General features: G+C 39.8%; 1 protein-coding gene across 1 annotated transcript in view; it reads right to left on the bottom strand.

Moving 5' to 3' along the window:
- The window catches only part of LOC140263874 (ADAMTS-like protein 1), a 43,815-nt gene extending 26,876 nt beyond the window's left edge, over positions 1-16,939 (bottom strand). The window contains exons 1-6 of the mRNA XM_072359186.1: positions 16,897-16,939; positions 15,842-15,879; positions 15,347-15,500; positions 12,907-14,047; positions 6,792-6,919; positions 3,497-3,625 (exon numbers count right to left, since the gene is read on the bottom strand). Of these exons, the coding sequence (XP_072215287.1) occupies positions 3,497-3,625; positions 6,792-6,919; positions 12,907-14,047; positions 15,347-15,446 (1,498 nt within the window). The 5' untranslated portion in view covers positions 15,447-15,500; positions 15,842-15,879; positions 16,897-16,939. The remainder of the gene's footprint in view (positions 1-3,496; positions 3,626-6,791; positions 6,920-12,906; positions 14,048-15,346; positions 15,501-15,841; positions 15,880-16,896) is intronic.
- Between the last annotated feature and the right edge of the window lie 1,960 nt (positions 16,940-18,899).

The raw sequence follows: 18,899 nt of genomic DNA, 5'->3' as shown, positions 1-18,899 counted from the left end.
GATGCCAGATGGAAACAAGCCTCACTTCGCTGGGCAAGGAAGATATCACATAGTTAATCATTTCCCAATAGTTATTTTTCTTCAGCTTTTTCCTCCATCACTGTACACACATAGAGCACAACAAAGACTACCTAGAGTATGTAGCAAGTAGAAACATGCCTATCAAACAGGATGGTTTTGCTAAAACATGAACTTCTGGGGAAAAGAAGCATAACAACACAATGATCTAGCAGTGATGACTTGTTTTCCGTGCAATAATATTCTGGCATATATGAGATTCTAGTGCAGCTGAGGAACAAATATGGACCATAAAGCAAGGAAAGAACTGGAAAAATACAGCTTCCAGCATACAGATGAAACACAGAAGAAATAAATGTGCAGGAGAGAGGAAAAAACTGAAGGATACACAGGGAAGGATGGCAATATATTTAAAATTACTCTTGAAAATATGTTCTGATTCAACAAAGCTAATGATACATGACACTTTACAGATTAGTGCCTCTATTAGAAGTTTTATGGCTTGAAGGATACCATGGAGAAATGCCTGAAGAACAAGATTTTTTAAAACAGAATTCTTTTTTCACAACTAATTTCACTGTCAATAACAACAACTGGCTGATTGAAATTTCTGGTATCCAAGTGAGTATCTCCATGCTTTAAGTGTTGAAGTCAACAAAAAGTTTCCTAAGTGACACTGATGTGATCCAAATTGCTTCTGCATCCTACTGGGAAGTATAACTGGCTATTGCACTTGAATTACTCCAGAAAGATGGTTGCTTTTATGAAAACTGGGGAAAATCCTGAAGCTGGAAGTCAGGCAGCTGAAGACAACTCTGATGGATGCGCTGTTAGGCTGAGTTTTGAAGAAGTCTGAGCTTCACCACAGTCACTTATGACAGAATAGCAGGAGTTGGAACGGACCTCAAGATATCACTGAGTTATTATTTAAAAATAATATTTTACTTCCATAGGTGAAGTGGCAAAGTCATGATAAACAAAACAAGACTGATTTTTCAAGCTTGGAGAAAACCACACCATTTTCCTTCTATAACCAGAGAAAAGTTTAAGTTCAAGATAATTCAGATCAGAGGCAAGTTAATCTGATAATTTTGCTTTCCCATGTCTTACAACTAATAACTATAGATCTTAGTCCACAACATAGATTCTGACAATGCTTACGCCATTCACAAAAAGTTAAAGAGCAATACTAAATTTTTCCCTGTGCTCCAGTAATGCTTATTGTCAGTGCGAGTGGCAATGGAGAGCTCTCAAGAAAAAAACATTAAACTTAAAATAAAAGAATCATAGAATCACAGAATGGCCTGGATTGAAAAGGGCCACAATGATCATCTAGTTTCAACCCCCTGCAACGTGTAGGGTCACCAAGCACCAGACCAGGCTGCTTGGAGGCACATCCAGCCTGGCCTTGAATGCCTCCAGGGATGGGGCATCCACAACCTCCTTGGGCAACCTGTTCCAGTGCATCGCCACCCTCTGTGTGAAAAACTTCCTCCTAATATCTAACGCAAACCTCCCCTGTATCAGTTTAAAACCATTCCCCCTTGTCCTATCACTACCCACCCTCATAGACAGCCATTACCCCTCCTGTTTATCCACTCCCTTCAAGAACTGGAAGGCCACAATGAGGTCTTCCAAGAGCCTTCTCTTCCCCAAGCTAAACAAGCCCAGTTCCCTCAGCCTTTCCTCATAGGAGAGGTGTTTCAGCCTGCTGATCATATTAGTGGCCCTCCTCTGGACCTGTTCCAAGAGCTCCATGTCCTTCCTGTACTGGGGGCCCCAGGACTAGACAGAGTCCAAATGGGGCCTCACAAGAGCTGAGTAGAGGGGGACAATCACCTCCTCCCCCTGCAGGCCACTTCTCTTTTAATGTAGCCCAGAACATGGTTGGCTTTCCACACTGCAAGCGCACACTGATGGCTCATACCCAGCTTCTTGTCTACCAGAACCCCCAAGTCCATCTTCACAGGGCTGCTCTCAAGGAGTTTGTATGAATTTTGTATGAATACCTGGGACTGCCCTGGCCTAAGTGCAGCATGCTGCACTTGGCCTTGTTGAACCTCATTAGGTTCTCATGGGCCCACTTCACCAGCCTGCCTTCCCTTCCCTCCAATATATCAATGGCACCACTCAGCTTGGTATCATCTGCAAACTTACTGAGGGTGCACTCGATGCCATCATCTGTGTCATTGATGAAGATGTTGTAGAGCACTGGTCCCAAGATCAACCCCAGAAGGACACTGCTTGTGACCGGCCTCTACCCTGACACAGAACCATTAATCACAACCCTTTGGCTGCAACCAGCCAGCTAATTCTTATTAGACTGGAGAAGAGTGGAATAGAGTAGAATAGAATAGAATAGAATTAAATTAGAATCATAATTAGAATTCAGTTGGAAATGACATATGTGGATCAGCCAGTGCACTTGCCTGACCACTTCAGGGGCTAACCAACAGTTGAAGCATGTTATTTAGGGCACTGTTCAAATGCCTCTTAACACAGACAGGCAAAGGTCTTCAACCACCTTTCTAGGAATCGTGTTCCAATGTCTGACCACCTTCAAGTGAAAAACATTTTTCTTAACATCCAGCCTGAACCTCCCATTACACTGCTTTGTGCTGTTTGCAGGTACCAGGAAAAAGAGTCTGGCAAAGAGATCTTTGCATAAGATACATTATAATGAACAATACAATATTCATTATAATGAATAATAATTATTTAATGGGAATTAGCTTAATTAGTGAAAGACAAGACATCCAACTGGTAGACAGGGAATACAAGTTCTGCTCTTGGCTTTGTCATGAACACTGTGACCTTGTGGAAGTTTCCTGACCTCTTCTACTTTATGTGTGTGGGAAACCAAGGCATAATGGTTACACTGCTTTAATTTCCTTCTCCCTTGAAAGAAAATAGAAATCAGTCCGAATGCAATGGAGTGTTTATGAGCAGAGGACAACAGGACTATTGCAATTATTCCTGAATTTCCTGAAAAATTGTTTTGTAAGCTGCTCCGTTTTCCTTTTTCTGACTGTACTATATGTGGAAGTGAAATGAATTGAAGATCTGACCCTGGGACTTTAGACATTTACCAGGTCTTTCAACGTACTTCGAGTGTCCCATCAATGAGGAAATGTGTCATACTTGATATTATATTCTCCCCAAACAATCCCAACAGGTAGGAAGGCCAATCTGTTTTGTTGCAACCACAATAAACTGTGTATCTCTGACAAAGAGACTTGCCATTCTGTCCCAAAATAATTATCTTAAGATTCTTTCTACACTTTTCTTGATGGAATTGGTAAAAAGGAGGTCAACTTCTATGCTATAAGTTGTTGGAAGCAGAGAAATTTGCCTGAGTTCTATGAAGATCATGTGGTTTAACAAAGCTTGTATTGCAGCTGGAGACATCAATTTCGCAAAGAACTGCATAGAAATTCATAGCTGAAATCATGGCACACAAGACAAAGTCATTTCTCACCTGCAACCTGGCAGCTAATGGTAACATTTGTTCTCTGGACTGTTTTCACTGTGCTTCCAATATCAGCAGTGACAGCAGGCAATTCAGTGTTGACCACAGTAGCTCTTGATGCCTTTATTAGTGGCTTTCCTGTATAAAAGAAGGATCACAGTTTAGCAGACTTAGCATACTGGATACAGAGGACAGATGGTCAGTACACTCTATGAAAATAGCTGCACAGGACAGGATGGATAATGGACAACGCTGGAGAATGAGCCCATCTACTCTTTAAAGTATAAAAACATTGAATTCCATCAGAAAACATGTTCTAAGATGGAAAAATAGAGAAAGAATATTTAATGCAGAGGAAGAAGAGCATTAAAGTCATGTGGACACATGTGAAAACCAGCTGAATCAATAAACACCAGTACAATTGGAACTGCAGTAAGATGTTTGCTTGATGCTGCAACCAAAATATCACCATTTGCTAGAGGCCAAACAAAGTATCTTGAGAGGTGACTAATGTTCCTTTAGTAGTGCAGAAGGTGTGGAGAAATACATAAGCTGTTTCTACTCATCAATCAGGATTTCTTTAACTTATGATGAAACAATTGGATTGGGAAGACTTGAACATAAACAAAAAGTTTTCTCATAAAAATAAGTTGAGAAAACTTATCTCTATCAGATAACTAGTTTTGCTCTATCTAAAGCTATTAGTGAGTGTTTTAATCATTGTTTATCTTCAACAAAGACACTTGCTTCAGTTGCAACAAGCCATCAGATTGTTTCCAGTGTGCTTCCAAAAATGATGACTGTTCACAAGTAGGTCAGGGCTTTCCCACACTATGTATTGTGCCTGTCTGTATGGTGTTAGCTATGGAACCATGCACCATCAACAACTGACATGTTCTTCTGCAACTTATACTGAAAGGGCACTGTAGGGGTGTGCCACTATGACACAAAACAGTTCAGAAACACTCAGGTTTACCTTAGAAGGGAATGTAGCAGTAGAGGTGGCATACTTATGTTAAGGGTAGCTCACTGTTCAGCCAAAATGCTTTGCATACAAGACAAGACTTGACACCAAGTTGTCGGGAAGTACTAATCTGCCTGGGAGTAGGAAGGCCTTGAAGAGGGATCGGGACAGGTTGGACGGGTGGGCAACGGCCAGTGCTTTGAAGTTCAATAAGACCAAGTGCTGGGTCCTGCACTTTTGCCATTAACAGTCCCATGCAATGCTACAGGCCTGGGGCAGAGTTGCTGGAAGACTGTTTAGAAGAAATGTACCTGGGGGTGTTGGTTGACACTTGGCTAAACATCACCCAGCAGTGCGCCCAGGTGGCCAAGAAGGTCAAGGGCATCCTGGCTTGCATCAGAAATAATGCTGCCAGCAGGAGCAGGGAAGTGATCATCCCTCTGAACTCAGCCCTGGTGAGGCTGTACCTCAGTACTGTATTTAGTTAAGGGCCCCTCACTACAAAAAAGACACTGAGGCCCTGGAGTGTGTTCAGAGAAGGGCAATGAAGCTGAAAAGTCTGGAGCATAAATTTTATGAGAAGTAGTTGAGGGAGCTATGACTGTTTAGCCTGGAGGACAGGAGGCTCACACCTTATTGGTCTCTACAACTATCTGAGGAGAGGATGTGGTGAGGTGAGGATTGGCCTCTACTGCCACTTAACTATTGACAGGACTAGAGGGAATAGCCTTAAGTTGCACCAGAGGAGATTCACGTTGGATGTTAGGAAAAATTTCTTATCCAAAACAGTGGCCAGGAGCTGGAATGGGCTTCCTGAGGAGGTGGTGGGGTTACTGATCTTGGAGGTTTTCAAGAATCATTTAGATGCAGGGACATGGTTCAGTGGGAAACATTGGTGATATGTGAATGGTTGGACTGGATGGTCTTGAAGGTCTTATTCAACCTTGGTTATTTTGTGATTCTTCGATTATACATTCTCAAAATGGGCATAGTGACAACACTGCTTTAAATGGTATAGGATTGGGGTGTTTTAATCTCAGTGCTGTATTTTCAAGTGAAACACAGAATCGTAGAATCATCAAGGTTGGAAAAGAAGTTTGTTGTTCACTTGCTCCTAGTATATCACTGTAGTACCTTAGGAGCAGCACCATTGCCCTGCTGTCCTAACTTCAACAAAGCTACTCCTGATCTGCAGTAGTGCAAAAAGATCAGTTTCTTGTTTTATCTGTATATAATAAATAGCTCTTCCTTTTCTGCCTTATGTTCTCATTCTATGGGACAGACAAGGCCTCTTCCTGGTTGGTTTACTAATTGTGAGAACTTCAGTGCTATCTGTAGCTGCATACTTAGATTTTCATCATGCATGTCCAGTCTGAAATTCTCTCTGTGTTTGGTGTATAAAACATATGTATACATACAGTGGAGGCCTCCAACTGCTTCTCTGTTCTGGAATGGGCACAACGAAATGGGGAGGTATGGAAAGTTAATTAGCTTTCTAGCATTCCTGATATGTTTCCTTTTGTCTTGTGACAAGTAGGATCCTGCTTTTTTGCAATCTGTCTTGTCACAGTCCTTAACTGCAACTCTCATTTATCCCTTTGTCTTTACCCAATAGCATCTAATTCACATTTGCTGCTGTATTCCTGGTACTCCAATCCTGATATGGTTGTGAGGCTGCTGATTGTGCCTAATAACCTGCTTTAAAGAAGTTGGATTTATGCACTACTTCCACTTTCTCCAGTCTTTTATTTGGGTGGGGTTTCCTTAGCACTGGAATCTAAACTAACAAAGGATATTTAGTCTGCTGTAGAACCAAGCTATTACTAGAGAAATATAAATACAGAAGTTAATATTTTGTTAACCAGCAACTGAGAGCATTAGCCATGTTTTTGCCACAACACAAGGAATGATCTGATATGGGGCATGTTCTTCAGCATTAGAATTTTGCAAGTTTCATAAACTCACATCTGAATAAGTTCCTGAGACAGTCTGTCAAACTTGAAAAGACCAGCAATAGGTTTCAAACAAAGCATACAAATTGGACAGCTCAGAATGCACTGCTCATTACTGAGAATAATGAGGATAAGCACTGCCTTGAGAATGCACTTTTGATTTAGCAAGTGAGAAAATGCATCTATCTCCTGTAGAAACACAAATCTCACAAACTGTCTGTGAAAGTTGGATTGTGACTCAGGGTTTTGTTTTCACAGTTATGTATCTCTGCTAATCCACTTTCCCCACCCATCCTTCCAGACCCACCTGTTCCCCAGCAAACTACGTCTGTCTATAATCACACAAGTAGCAGGGACCATTGTGCAAACAAAATGAACGAATTATTACCTGCTAGAGTGACAGCAATGGACACAGAGTCAGATCCCAGAGCATTAGATGCGTTGCAAGCATAGAAACCCACATCAGCTTCCACAGGTGCTAGAATCTGCAAGGAGTCATCAGGCTGAAGTAGCATCCTGGAGTAAAGCAGAAAGGAGGTAAAGGTCTCAGTTTGTGTGAGAATGAATACATTTAGTTGGATTTTTACATATCTACATGATTTTATCTCTTTTACAGGTCAAGTCTTAAGACTTAATACTTAAAATATAATTAATTAATTCAAAACTCTACACTGCAGCTGTGAGTTGTGATTACTAAAACTAAATTTCACCCTAATTCCTAGTACTGCTCCTGTTGCTATGTGCATTTGAGAAAGATTGCCCAGTGCCTAGGACATCTGTCTGTGGCATGTGAAACCTCCTCCTCTGCTGTCTTACTTCATATGTGGTATCAGATGCCTACCCTCTCTGTCTTCCAGCTTGGCAAAGCAGGGTTAGCAATAGTAAACAAAAAGACATCATATTGCAAAGGAAAGGTTATACAACCTCCTAAAGCTGGGCAGAATAAAGTTTCATAAGCTCCAAGTAAGTTCCAAAGTCTGAAATACACTCCAGGATCTTAGATTGCTAGGCAGTTTGCGCAAACTTAGTAGCTTTGTTACTACTGCAGTAGTCAGTGAAGACAAAAAAGAATACTCATCTCCTACTTGGGCTGAGCCAACTGTCTCTGCCAATTAGAGGTCTGAGAGTGTGGTGTCAATGCACTGCCTATAACTACGTGGGATGAATACAGCTTTAGTGGTGTGATGAACTGTTTCTGTTCACAAATAGACAGTTTTTACAGTGATGTAAAATTTTAAGCAGTTGCTCCACGTAAACTTCTTAGCTGCAGCTGTGATAGACGGTGATGAGAGTGAAAGTAGGGGAGGAATATGTCTACCAAACACATGTTAAAAACATCCACTCTCAGATCTGAGAACCGATCAGCTTCTTTCCCAGCTCTCCTTAAATAAAAACTCTTTTCTGGTCTAGAAAAACAGGAGATACTTGATCTTGCAAAACACTGTGGGTGGTAGCTCTCTAAAACAAACCAGATTAGGGCCATCAATCAAAATATATTATAGAAAAGGAATTCAGTTGAAATTCTTTTTTGACCCTTTTCTGAGTAATAATAATAAAAATAATAATCAATAATAAGAGGAGAGAGCTGCCTTATGTCAACCAAGTTTTGCAAGTGCCTACTAAAATGCACATTTACACTTCAAACATTAATCATTTTTAAAATTGCATCTTTGCTTGCACAGCAAAAAAGCCACAGTGGTGGAAATAATCCCCTTCTTATTTCAAGGCTCTTTTATTTTTTATTTTTTTGCTACTTATGAAAGAGAGATTTCTAGTTAACTGCTGCTCACAGTGCTAGCGGCCTGCAGGTTTCTTTACTTATAAATCTTGTGTTAGAATGCATCAGTTTCTCCCAGGTAAATTTTTTGGCATAGTACTGACTTGTCCAGTCTCTACATAGAATTTCAGAATTTACCCCAGTTATATTATACTTGCACATAATAGTTAAAACTGTGCATGCGCTGTCTGTATATGTGCAAGTACACTGCCAGGGCTGATCAGTCCATCCTACATCAGATAAACATAAACACCGAAAAATACATTTAGGAAAGTTTCTGTCCCCTCCAGATTGAGAAAAGAGGATTCTTAATATTATACCATGAAAAACACAAAAGGTTATTTATTTGCTGTTAATCAGCTTTGCTGATGTAAATTTCTGGTACTTTAAGTGACTCCAAAATTCAGCCTTTTTTGGCTTAAAAATAAAAACTCCAAACCAGATCCAGCTTATCATCTTTTCAATCTACTTTTAATGTCCTTATCTAGAAAGTAAAGGTCCTCTTCTTTTCAATAATTCTGTTATTTGTGTGTCACAATTTGGCATAGATGCTTTTCTTGAAAGTAGATCCTTTGTTGTCCCCCTTTGTATAGAATAATTTTTGGCCGGTTTCCCTATTTGCTCATAGACTGCTATTTTTGTTAGGTTTTCAGTTTGCTTGTCAGCAGTGTAAAAAATACCAGCTGCAGCAATTCTTTCTGTCACCAATGTGTCTTCAGAATCTCATTAACGGACTTAAAATAATACAGTTTAATCAGTCTCATCTCAGTTTCTCCACATTGTACTGTCTTCAAGATAAAAAAATATGCTGTTCATGACCTAGACCAGTGACTAGTCCAGATGGCATGTAGCAAGCACCTAGCGCAGACACTGTACCACCTACTATTTAGATTCTTCTTACATCTACTGAGAAAATACACTGTTCTTTTAGAAATGTTGAGTTATCAAATATCAAAGGGTTACTGTTGATGAAAATCACAGCATTCATGGAAGAAAAAAAGAGATAAGTCTTACCATGCTCACTGAACAAAGCACAGATCCCCCAAGTGTTTTCACATTTAAAATAGTTTTCTAAGGAAAGTAATCTGATTCTTTTGGAAATGAAACATTTTCCAGCATTTATAGAATTCTCCAGGCTTTGGTGGTAGATACTAGCATGCACTGAAGCTGCACTCAGAATGGATGCTGTTATTCACCTGACATTTTGACCTTAGAAGAGATCTTATTTATGCATTCACATTGAACACAGAGACTGAAGTCAAAGATCTTTAACTGTAACCACACAGCTTTTATTCTACTGGAAAGTGAGAGTGAACACTTTTGTTGGGACTGTGTTACATTTTGTTATGCCAATACAGAGACTTAGGCTAAACAAATTCATTTTTCCAAGTGGAGCAATGTAGTAGGAGTCATAAGTACTTTTATGGTGGACTGCACTGCTCATTGAAATAAGCAATGGAAAGTCATTCATTTCTGTGACACTCTGCCATGTCAAGAGAACATCCACACCATGATTTGTGACAGTGCCTTTATCTCATATGAGATAATAAACACTACAGATAGCCATAATCTTCCCTAAAAATGGTAGCTTACACTCTAAAAATCACGGCACAGAACACATACAACCAGAGTCTCAGTAGTTCTTCAGTTCCATTTTTTTTTTTCATTCAGTAGATGGCAGAGCGCAAAGACAAACTGCAGAGCTGACAGACAGCTCAAGCTTACCACGCACCACCACACACAGATGACCTTGCAGCTTACTGCTATACAGTGGGAGACTGCTTAAACTGTGGCTTTCATTTACACAGCTGATTGGCAACCAGTAAAAGCATTCTGAACCAAAGCCAGAGCACAGCTGTGAAGAACCCAGAAAAACATTCACAAACCAATTTTTATAAGCACTGTAATTTCTAAACTTGCATTAACTCTAAGGTTACAAATGCTGAATATCTCTGAAGTTCAGAGCACTGCTCTTTTCTTCCCCTACCCACCAAAGTGGGGGAAATAAGAATGATGAACAGAGAAGGAATTTGATAAAATCCTTCTGCCTCAATCATTAAAGAAGAGGGGTCAATGATTAATGCCACTAACCCACAAATAAACTATGCTCTACTGAATCTTTGTGATAAAAAATTAAGCTAACACAGTTGACTGGCTATTCAGAAGTGCAGCATATAGCTTAATTCTATGTCAGCCAAACTGAATGGAAAAGAAAGGCAATGTAAAATAAAAATACATATAATCCAAACTAAAAGTTCAGAAATCATAAGACTGTTTTATCATCAACTGAACAAATATGTCTGTAGCTACAGCATGGCTGCTTATATGCTGTGAGATGAACGTGCAATTTTCTCATGAGCACAGTGTCCAGAGTTAACCACACATGGACTTTATGTAACCTCACTTCCTTTTCAATCATTTCAAATAGAGAAAAAAAAAAAAATCCCTCAGTGTCTCTGTTCCAACAGGATGTAATCAATGGCTATGAAAGTCTATATATGCAACTTTTGGGGGGCCAAGGATATATTTTCACAGGAGTAAGGCCAAATAAAGTGATATGATAGGCCCAAGTCTTGATTAAGGTTGTGTGTGATTTCTCTACGAGATACGTTCCTGCTCTTTGTCTCCCTTCCCCCTGCAAAAGTTTCCATTTTCTAATGCGAATCCTATTACACTGAATAGCCATCAGACACAGAAAGAGAGAAAAGAACCAGAAAGTTCAGTACATTAGAGAAAGCAGTGATTATGGAATTGCTAGGCTGCCAAAGTGAGAAAGAAACCAGTAAACTAATTGTATAACTATGCAGAAGAAGCAATTTATCTTCACTAAATCAAGATTATGCTGACAATTCATATGCACTGCAATGTGAACTAATTTTCACTTTGACTCTGTTTCTTCTCATTTCCTAAGATGACCCACTCAGATGTCTTAACAGAGGTTACCATCCTGTGCAGAAATTGCTCCTAGCAGATCCTCAAACTGTTTCACTGCAATCACGTCAACCACTGCTTCATCCACATTTTACCTTTCTATACTTACATACCACTTCCTCACAAAAAGCACAAGAGAAGAAAATCTGAAGCCTATATATAAGCGAAACATATGGTACGAACACGATTAAGTATATAACTAGAATTGAAATAGTCTCTTTTTGTGTGCTCTTGCAGATGAATGAAGTGGAGCAATCTAAAAATAAAGGCTACCTGCAGGAAAAAGGTAATAATTTCTGTGGTATGTAGATAAAAGAACTTCATTACTCATTTTCAAACTATACCTCAGTTACATATAGCACTACACAGAAAGTTTGAACAGGTGAGGATGCACCAACTCATATCAGAATAGCAATGCATATGTATGTTGAGATGACAGTGAAAGCTGCAAATAGCCATAGAGTACGGTTCCTCACTATTAACCACTAATGTGACTAGTGCTCATTTTCAGACGGAGTAGCCAGGTTATGTTGTGTCCTTTAATACAGTTCCAATTGTGTTTATCTGAAACCATCCTGAAATTCAAAAGATATTACCCCACTGTATCTTTATCACTGAATATGACAAGCTGGAAGGGAACCATGAGGATTATTGAGTTCATATCCTGTCTCCACACCGGACTGTACAAAATTCAAACTAAGAGTTTCTTTCTATTCATTCTAAGAGTTGTCCATATGCTTCCTGGACTCCAGCACTGATAGGTGTGACGACTGCCATGTGGAGCCTGTTTAAGGAAGACCCTTTTCCTAATTCCCAACCTGACCTACCCTGACACAACTCCACCTCATTCCTTCATTTCACATCAATGTCACCAGTGAGCAGAGCTGCCCCTCTGCTTCTTTGGGACCCCAGCAGCTACTCATACATCTCCCCATTTAGACCCTTTATCATCTTTGTCGCTTTCTACCTGGCCACTCTCTAGTTAAGTTCCTTTTGTGTCCTTTAGCATGCTTTTCACTCTCTCTCAGAACATACGCAGTGGATGGTGGTTGTAGTGCCCAGTGAGTTTTATCCTGGGGAAATTTTACACAGGATACATGTGCGGAAGATAGAAGCCTCACTACTTCCAAGTTCTGCTGCCAGAACCATGCTGGAGACACCTTGCTGGAACACTGTGAGAAATGCAGTTCTAACAGAGGATAAACCCTTCTCCAGGGAACAGTACTGCATGATGCTTGACAGAAAATTAAATCCCAGGCTTTTGTTCATGTACCTCTCTGACCAGTAATAAAAATGTATACCTCACAAATATCCTTCTGAATTTGGAACCAGTCTAAAACAATGCCAGAGCTGCAGAGCAGCCCCATCCATCTTGTGGATTAGCTCTGAAATCTGAAGATAACAACCCAGATATCATCAATATTTGTATACCAAAACTAGTCTTATCAGAAATTTCTACCTTCACATAGGAAAACACAGCAAAGCTCCTAGCCTCCAGACTTGGAGTGGTTTATAGATTGCACTAAGCACTTAGTTATTTCCATACTTTAAAGTAACTTTTTATTTATTGAAATAAAATTGAGTCTGGATTGCCATACCAGACTGATTCAACATTCAGACCTTGCTGCAGTTACACTGCCCTGCTTGCTACTACATATATAAGCCCTTCTTCCAGCTATGAAATCAGACTACAGCAAAAACTTGTTTTGCCCATAGGACTGACTGGCCTCAAAACATGGAAACTGAAGAGTAAAAATGTTAACTGTTTTCTTAAAAGTTAAATAATTTATTTTACCTATCATTGTATTTCACCTCCTCTCCATTCTTAGCCCAGCTGATGGTGGGCTTTGGGTTTCCCACTGCTTCGCAGTGAAGCAGCACACTCAGTGTGCCACTGGCTAGGACTACTGTCTGTCCCAGGTGGGTGACAACCTCTGATGCAGAAAGCTGTTGTGCTGCTGAAATCTTTCGGAGGATGGCAGGCTTCTGATGAGGGCTGTGCAAACCATTTGTTGGGTTCATAGAGATAGGAAGAAATGCTTCAGCAGATGATGTCCTCAGTGAGCTGGTAAATCCAGAAACATGTCTGTGGAAAGGGTATTCCATGGAAGCTGAATCGATTCTTCGTCTTGATGCTTTGAGGACAGATTCCTGATGCTCCAAGTGGCTCTTGAAAATCTCATGAGCCAGCTGTACAACAAGCTGCTCAGTGTAAATATCTTTAAGCTCCTCAGGTTGCTGAGACAAATTCCTTATGATATCATCCAACCGTTTCTGCTCTGTGGCCATAGTAAATGGCAGGCTATACTCCCGGCTCTGGTCTTCTTCTGAGGACACATTTTTCTCTTTGGACTCCCGGGCTTCCCAGAACTCCAGATTTTCCACTGGCCAGCCCCTGTGCTGTAGCAGCCTTGAGACTATATTGTCATACCAGCCACTAGGGTCAGTGAGATGCCCTCGCTTTTCAGTCTTGCTCCCATTGAAGAGAATCCCATTGACATGTTTCTCCTGTGTTCGTAAGGCTTCATTTAGGCTGGCCTTTCTCATGGCCTCTTCCTCCCTAATGCCAGATGGCTGCCCAGCAATGAGATTTTTGTTGCTTCCTATTAGTTTAATTACAAAATGCTCCCGGGCCGGCCCTGCTATGCAGGTATATATCCCAGTGTCTGAAGGCTTCAAATGATGGATTTTTATGTATCCATAGGGTGCAATGGTGATGTGAGCTGAGCTGATGAGCCTCTTGTTATCCTTCTCCCAGAAGATCATTGACTTCCGGAACCTCCTTGTGGGGCATCGGAGAATAACGGAGGTTTTGGGCAGCAGGTAGGCATACCCACCCACAGTAAAGTGTAGCTTCTTCTGCTTCCTTGTCTGGATGTAAACTTTCTTTACGGCCACAATATGAGGACTTTGCTTATGAGCTGGCCTGCTGTGCCCTGAAATATCATTAATACTATTAGTATGTGGTACCATTAAGCAAAACAAGCAGTTTACTTTGGTGCTGGCAGCATTTGACCCATTAGATGACAATGGGAGAAACTGGCCACCAGCTGCTGAATACTAAGCTCGGACAGTCACAGTAAGAATAAAACTCACTTCAGGAATGCAAAAGTAGTCCAGCCCATGATGCATGCAGAAACCTATGTGTGAGGAACAATAACCTTATGAAAAGGAGAAAAATACAGTGTAAAGGTAGTTCTTGTTGTTAATGCATTTCAGTGAAGACTACTGTTTAGTAAATAAACAAAAAGGTAAGTGTTTAGCATCCCAGACCAGAAACACAAGACAATCTTGCAGATCACATCAGTAAAGAGGACTGAAAGTATTTCTAACTGAAGGAATAACACTGAACAGAACAAAACTATATGGAGTAAGATTAAAAATATTGGGAAGATACTATCAAAGTGCATTAATTCTGTTTCCAGATATTTATGACAGATATTTGTGTTACAAAGCACTAAACAAAATAGCATACATGTCCTGTTAATGAATAACATACCACAGTTGTCCCTATTATTTGTTCTGAGTTTGAGATCTTATTTTCTCCCTGACATTATCAACATTTAATAGCTTTCAGAGTTCACAATCTGCTCTAAGCTGAAGCAGGGTTGCCATTCAATCTTTTACGTATCCATCTGGCTTACTGCAAGCTAGGGAAGATCATACAGGGAGACCACTGCTCTTGTGAAGGGCAACAGAAAAAGCATGGAACACCAACGTGAAATACATCCAACCTATGTTGCATGATTCCTTAAGAATCCCAAGTCACACAGGGTTCTGAATGACAAAATGAAAAAATACTTATTTTAAATGATCTTAAAAAAAATATCCCTTACCAAGCATTTTCTTTGTAGCTATCCTAGCAGAGTGCTTGTTTGTAGCTCAGGCTGCTATCCTGCATTTCTAAGCCTCTACATTGCAGTTGTGAAATTTAGATCTAGATGTGGAATAGAATTTTGAGCTAGCTCTTCCAGAAATGACTTGTTCCTTTCCAGCACATTGGTTCAGACTCAGCTCCACGTTAAGATTTGTATATTTTACCCAGTGACTTGTTTTATTGTTAAAAAGAATACTGTGGATCATAGATAGAAAAACTGAGCTGCAGCAGCCACACACAAATACTGGCCAACACTAGAGCAAAAGCATGTAAAGAAGCACGTGACAGTATGAATTTTCTAGTGATGGATATACAAGCTCCCTTTCCCCAGACACTCCTAAGTTTATTTTTCACTTACTTGCACAGGTTGCTAGTGCACAGGGCCTGAGCAAGGATGAGAATGGCAAAGGTGGGCACAGGGAGGAATTGATGATGATGGAACCCCCAGTTTTCAGCATCTTTCTGCAAATAGCATTTCGACTCTGAGTTCCCTCTCCACAACTCACTGAACACTGCAAACAGAATGACAAACATTAAGATTAAATGTTTACAGATCTAGTAGAAATTATGAGTGTGTATTTCAGATACTAATGAGTTACTTCAGCCTCGTAGTTATCAGTTGTGATCTACACAAACGACACACAAATCCTACAGATCTACACAAATCCTTTAATATTAGACTGTAGTGCTCAATGCACAGGTGTGCCACTGCTTGGGAGAATTTGAGCAGGCTTACTTTATTTCATTCTTGTGTATACAGCATCACAGTAATTGAGAATACAGGGCATTGCACAGGAACGTCCACATGTAAAAGTGCTGGCAAGCAGGAGAAAGGTCAGTAAGGGATACAAACCTATTGCTGTAGATCCCATGGCTACAATATAACACACACTTGTGCCACGTTGGAGATGGAGCGAGAGGGAGAAAAGAAACAGAGGGTGAAAAGAGCAAAAAGGCAGTCTTTAAGGCAAATTGTGAGGAGAGTAAAGTCATATTTCATTGTAAAGAGTGCCAACGTACAGAAATATGAGTTGTATGGATGTCAACATAAACCACACTGCAACTTCTTGTGAAGGAAAGATTAGGAATAGAATTGCCATCTTCACTGCCTGAATGGGTGTGTTTTAATTCACTCTTTATGAGATTAATCATTTACATGAATAAAATGTCATGATTGAACATCACATTAAGGCTACAAGTAGGCTCTATGAGGTGACAGGTGTTTCTTTCAGAATTAAAGTACTCTCTACCACTTTGCCTGAAGGAGAATAAAGAGAGCAGAGATTAGATTGCAAGAGGGGGAGTGCTTTTCATGCTTACTGGCATTAAATATCAAATTATATTTTCTTTTTGGAATTTTTTATTAAGCCACATGGAATTGGAAAGGAAGCCTGGGAATGCAAGACTTTGGTAGAAAGAGGTTTTTTTGGCCATCCTTAAGTTGAAGGAAGGAAGGAACCAGATAACATTACAAAATCAGTGTCCAAGAGTGAGAGAACTGGTAACTCTAGTGGTATACCTACAAAAGGCCAAAATGATTCCCTTCCCTTTCCCCTTACTTCTTTTGGGAAGGAAAAGCACTAAGCCTGAGGGAGGGAAGATAACACTTTATGGATGAATGGTTGAAAAAGCTGTATATGTACAAAGGCAGGAATTTACTGTTTTGAGCATGGATTGTATGTAGGCCAGATGGAAGGCATAAATTGTTCCGGCTGGATGGCTAAACTGATTCTGTAGTAAAGATGTAGTAAAGCTGCTGACCTACTAAAATATTAAATACAGATTACAGGACAAAACTAGACCTAGTAGGCCTTGTGCAGTCTGAACACATTTGGCTCCTTCATCCCATGTGACTGAGAAACACAATCACCAAAAACAGCACAGTAGTTATGCATATTAACAGCAAACCTGTGACCAGTCAGAAAGAAGCCACTCATTAGGGCAGTCCTCATTTTTGCAGGTTTGTTGGGAAACCAGCTTTGGCATGGAGCAGAAGGTTTCTGGCAGCTCTAGCAAGCTTCCATCTGCCAGGCGCTGCTTGCAAAGTATATCTCGCTTCTGGATACCACCTCCACATGTCTGCGAACACTGTGGGAGAAAAGAGACAGTCACCTTGCATCACACTTGCACTATGTCAAATGGCAGCAAACTTCAGTTGTGAGTTTCCATAGAAATCAACACCTAGTTATAGACAAGCAGAAGATATAACAAGAAATATCAGAAATGTCAAAAATATTTTGGGAAGTGGAAACAATATATTTGGATGAAATGAAAAACAAAATGAAAAAATTTGTACAGAAAACATGGAAGCAATGGCTTAGAAATGCAGCATGGAGGAGGAAAAGTTGCCCTTTCCTCTATATGTGAAATGGAAAATCAGGTACTTGCACAGCATGTGGAGGAGCTAGGTTCAGGTATCTTTACCTAAGCTCCAACTGTGCTAGTGGTAGGGTGAGAGAGTATGGAAATCTCTTCTCTAGAAGAAGTCAATTCAAGATTTTATTCATTTCCAGGATTTTACTACGCATATTAGATAACAATAGCTATGATCTAAATATTTATTCGAATGCAGCTTATTAATAAAGAGTTTGCATTAGTGAGAAAAACAAATGGAAATTTCCCTAGTTTATCACTTCTCCTTTTCTTCCATTAGTAATTTTCTTATTTCTCATTTCTGAATGTTGTGAGGTCTGTTACCAGTGCAGTTCAAAACTGAACTGTCCAAACTTGAATTCCTGTCGTTGAAGACTTCTTGCAGTGCAGTATTTCTCTCATTTTTAACTCATGTGAAAGCTGTATTCCAGCTGCAATCTGCTGTTGGCCTCAACAATTGGTTTATAAGGTTAGTATAATAAACGATTAAATAACCACACGGCCCTTTTATATTTATGGCTGTCATGACAGCAGTGCGTGCTCTTTCCAAAAGGTAAGGAGGAAGGTTTATTTGAGTAAAACTAAATCTGGTTGATTAATATCCACAGAACCCACCTCCTCTCTCTCTTTAATGTAAATATCCCCCCTCTGTATCCATTTTCTATTCATTCAGGGCAGGAAATTTTGAACAAGCAGATTTAATAGATTTCCTGAATCATTTTTGTAAGCTTGGTGGCTCAGCCCTTTCTTCTGACAAACTTTTTGCTGTGGATGGTAGGGGCTCCTGTTTCTTCCGTGCATTCCAGTTTAACCTCATTTATCTCTTTTTCAGGCAAAGGAGGAGGAAGAATTTGCACTATGCTGAAATCACCATAAGTTGCTTATAGTTAACAACACAGGAATTATGTACAAGAAGTAATAAGCCGAGTGAAGAAAAATTAAAAGATAAAGTAAGACATCCACAAAAGGAATTATTTTAAAAATCCTTCTTGGAGAGAGCTGTATAAACTGCAACGCAAACCTCATTTTTTAGGATATGCATTTTCCTTGAAAGACAGAACAGAAGTGTGGACTTGAACATCACGAAGAAAAATGTATTTATCTTTAGTTTTCCCTTCAATGAGTAAAAAAAAGCTTTTATTCTACTAAGAATGTTATAAAGCTTAAAAGCCTCAAAAAATTAAAGCAAGTAAGACAATACTTTGATTTCCAGCAAAAGAAAACATTTATCAGCCTTTCATTCGAGTACTGTTCATTCTGAGGAGAGAATAAATCACGAAAAATATGATTAAATATTATTTCAAGATTGCCTAAGAACTGTAGTCATACACCAGAGCCAAAATATGTTAGGCACTGTATAAACACAACAAAAGCATGCTCCGTCAGTCAAATAAATCCCAGGAAGTCTTCCTGCCCTTCCATTTCTAAGAGATTAAAAAAAAAAAAAAAAGACAAAACAGATCTTTTCTTGCTTCTTGCACTTCAGTCATGCACACTGCTTTGTTATCTGAAGAATAACTAGCTACTCAATACCAAAC

Source organism: Excalfactoria chinensis, chromosome Z (genome assembly GCF_039878825.1).
Source record: "Excalfactoria chinensis isolate bCotChi1 chromosome Z, bCotChi1.hap2, whole genome shotgun sequence".
Taxonomy (NCBI): domain Eukaryota; kingdom Metazoa; phylum Chordata; class Aves; order Galliformes; family Phasianidae; genus Excalfactoria; species Excalfactoria chinensis.
This window is presented reverse-complemented; position numbering and strand designations above follow the sequence as displayed.